The following is a 2,770-nucleotide window of genomic DNA, read 5'->3' as shown; positions in this document are numbered from 1 at the left end:
CACACACACACACACACACACACACACACACACACAATGCACGCACACATGTACACATACACACATATTATACTCACTGTTTACCTGTCATGTTACACGTAATGTGAGATTATTTTTTTAAATTCTTATTAGAAAAAAAATATTCAGACAATGAGCACTAAGATAAAAGTTTTACTTTTCTGGTGTCTAAAGTCATCCTGTCTTACAAAACGTATGACAACATTATACTTGTACAGTTGTTAGTCAAGCTCTATTTTGCTGATAGTGCAAAAAAAAAAAGCATACAGCCTGATATAATGCTACTGATAATACAGTAATAAAAAGCGATGCCCAAAAGTGCAAGTATTATTATTTTTATATGTGTGGCTGCCTTGGCAAACTAGGTGAAAACCGCACTGATCTCGTTGCTGCTTCGGGGGAAAATGCAAGCAGCTGATTTCGTTGGACTGGTAACAATAATGAATTCACGAAGAATATCATTTTACAATATCTGATTTGTAAAGCAATTTTAAGGGCATTATTTCTTGCTTACGAAATAAAAAGTTATAAAAACATTTTGTTTTCAATCTCTTCTACCCTGGGCTTGTTGCTTTTGAAAGTTCGCTTTACCAAAATTTGTGATATTTCGGTTTAAAATTCAGACAATTAATTAATGCGAATGATTCACAAATGCCCATAATTCGGAGAACGATTTTTCCTCAAATCCTTAGTTTTCCAATGCCGCCACGTGTGTATAGTGAAAATATGTATATGCGTTATAATTTTGAAGCAAGAATAGGATGTGCAGTGTGTGCTAGGTGTTTTCGTGGCATGCAAAAAAGGGTTCATTTCTCGACCACTTACCTTGGCAGAACTGGGAAGGGGAGGTGCCCACATTTCCCTTCAAGGCCTCCTGTACTTGCGGCCAGGAGATTACGTTGCCATAGAAACTGTCACAACTGAACCGAAGCTTTTCTATATCCGCGAGGGAGAGAGCGTCGTCCCAGACATTAAGGTGGGTCAGAGAACCCACGAAGGTCTCGCTCGGGCTAAACCCGCCACCTAGCTCATCCTGCTCCTGGCCCACAATCAACGTGCCTTTGCCTGAGAAGAATAGAGAATATTTATTGTTATACCAATACGTTTTTTATTGTCAGTATACATAATATAACATCGGTCACTTAGTCTTCTCGGATAAGGTAAAACAATATTCGAGATCTCATGTACGTGTTACGCATGTTAAAGATCCCTTGGTGGTCGAAAATCGAAGAAAAGTTGACCATTAAACAACGACCGGGGCAAAATTCAAAATTCAAAAATGTCCTACCAAAAAGAATATTATCCTTATCACAATTGCAAATAGTAAGACACATTCCTTGATTCGAAACGTATTGACTATAATATATCTCCTAAGGAGCATATCAAGGAAATCAAAATCTGAAAGGACGAGAGTTGTCTACCGCCCAGGCAAAGCTGAATCCTGCATACCGCTTTAGCCATCATCGAAATCGATGGACAACCGAAAATAAGAAGCAGAAGGTTAAGCGTCCTTTTTAACTCAACTCGTTTGCTTTTTTTTTCCTGCAATAATTCTAGCATTTAGTTCAGTGGGAGAAGCCAACCCACAATATGATAAGACAAAACCTTTAAATGGAATCATCTGGGGAGGAGGAAGTGATGAGGCCGAGATCCACATGGGAACGAGATCTGGGGGAGGATCTGAGCATATGGGCCACAGCTGGCAGGAGATAGTAAAGATCGCCATGAACAGAGACAGGCAGAAAGCCCTTCTTGCCTCAGCTAACCGGATGAAAGAGGCAGATGAAGATGAGTGCATTGCTGAGATGGGCTCAAAAGCCATGCTTTCTGAATGACTTTAAGAACGTTCTATTGAAGGGCTCGGTGGTGGGTGAATCAAATCTCTTGCCAAAGTACAGGCCGTCCATACATATGAGTAGCATTCACAATTCTCTGGTGCATGTGTTGAGGTAAACAGATTGTATGTAACAGATTACATATAGTTCTGGAATATGAACGTGGAATCTCCTGTGTTGGTTGTACTTACTTATGCAACTACCCTGGTGAACAGTATTCTCAGTCCCATAAGACTGTCACTTGTTAGCCCAGTGGATATAAACAGGACAAACGTTTTCAGGGTACAACAAAGGATGATCTTGGGAACTGACAGCTTATTTAGAAAAATCTTCCTCGAACGAAAGTAATATTATACGATCTTTTAAGGGGGGGGGGGGCTACACCTGAAGGTTATCTCGCTTAATAGGGGGTCAAAATTTACCAATTTTTACACATATAACAAGCATAGTAAGGAGTCTTAATTACCGCAATCAAATTTGAGAAAAAAGTTTTGTTTCCCATATTGGAATTTATTGACATGTCTTACACAATGATTACCGCACTTATTTTTCTTGGAAATAGATTGGTTGGTCTGTTGGGGTTTTTTTGCATACATGTTAACGAACATTAGATCTGCAAATTGGTCAGTATAATTTTTTCTAAACGAATTAGAAGATTTTTAATTGATTTTTTCGTGAGATAGTATTCAAGTTTGCAAAACGTCGTGAAAATCCACACTCCAGACACCACCAAGAAAAATTTATTCTATATATCAAAATTTCAATCAACAAATATTTAGTATTACATCTTCTCTTCATTCTGTGAAAGTTTCATGAAAATTGGAAGAAAAATGGTGGAATTATTTTAAAAAGCATAAAGAAAAACCGCATTTTGAGAAAACATAGGCGATAAAGAAAATAAAAAGATTGACTTTAAG

General features: G+C 38.0%; 1 protein-coding gene across 1 annotated transcript in view; it reads right to left on the bottom strand.

The window, feature by feature from the left end:
- Positions 1 to 2,770, bottom strand: part of LOC101854327 (sushi, von Willebrand factor type A, EGF and pentraxin domain-containing protein 1) — a gene marked incomplete in the record, with an annotated part of 70,621 nt that overhangs the window by 18,431 nt on the left and 49,420 nt on the right. Inside the window, 1 exon segment of the mRNA XM_013082608.2 lies at positions 844 to 1,083. Within this exon segment, the coding sequence (XP_012938062.1) occupies positions 844 to 1,083 (240 nt within the window).

Source organism: Aplysia californica, unplaced genomic scaffold (genome assembly GCF_000002075.1).
Source record: "Aplysia californica isolate F4 #8 unplaced genomic scaffold, AplCal3.0 scaffold00184, whole genome shotgun sequence".
NCBI classification, from domain to species: domain Eukaryota; kingdom Metazoa; phylum Mollusca; class Gastropoda; order Aplysiida; family Aplysiidae; genus Aplysia; species Aplysia californica.
The sequence above is the reverse complement of the archived record's forward strand: the minus strand, read 5'-3'. Positions and strand labels throughout refer to the sequence as shown.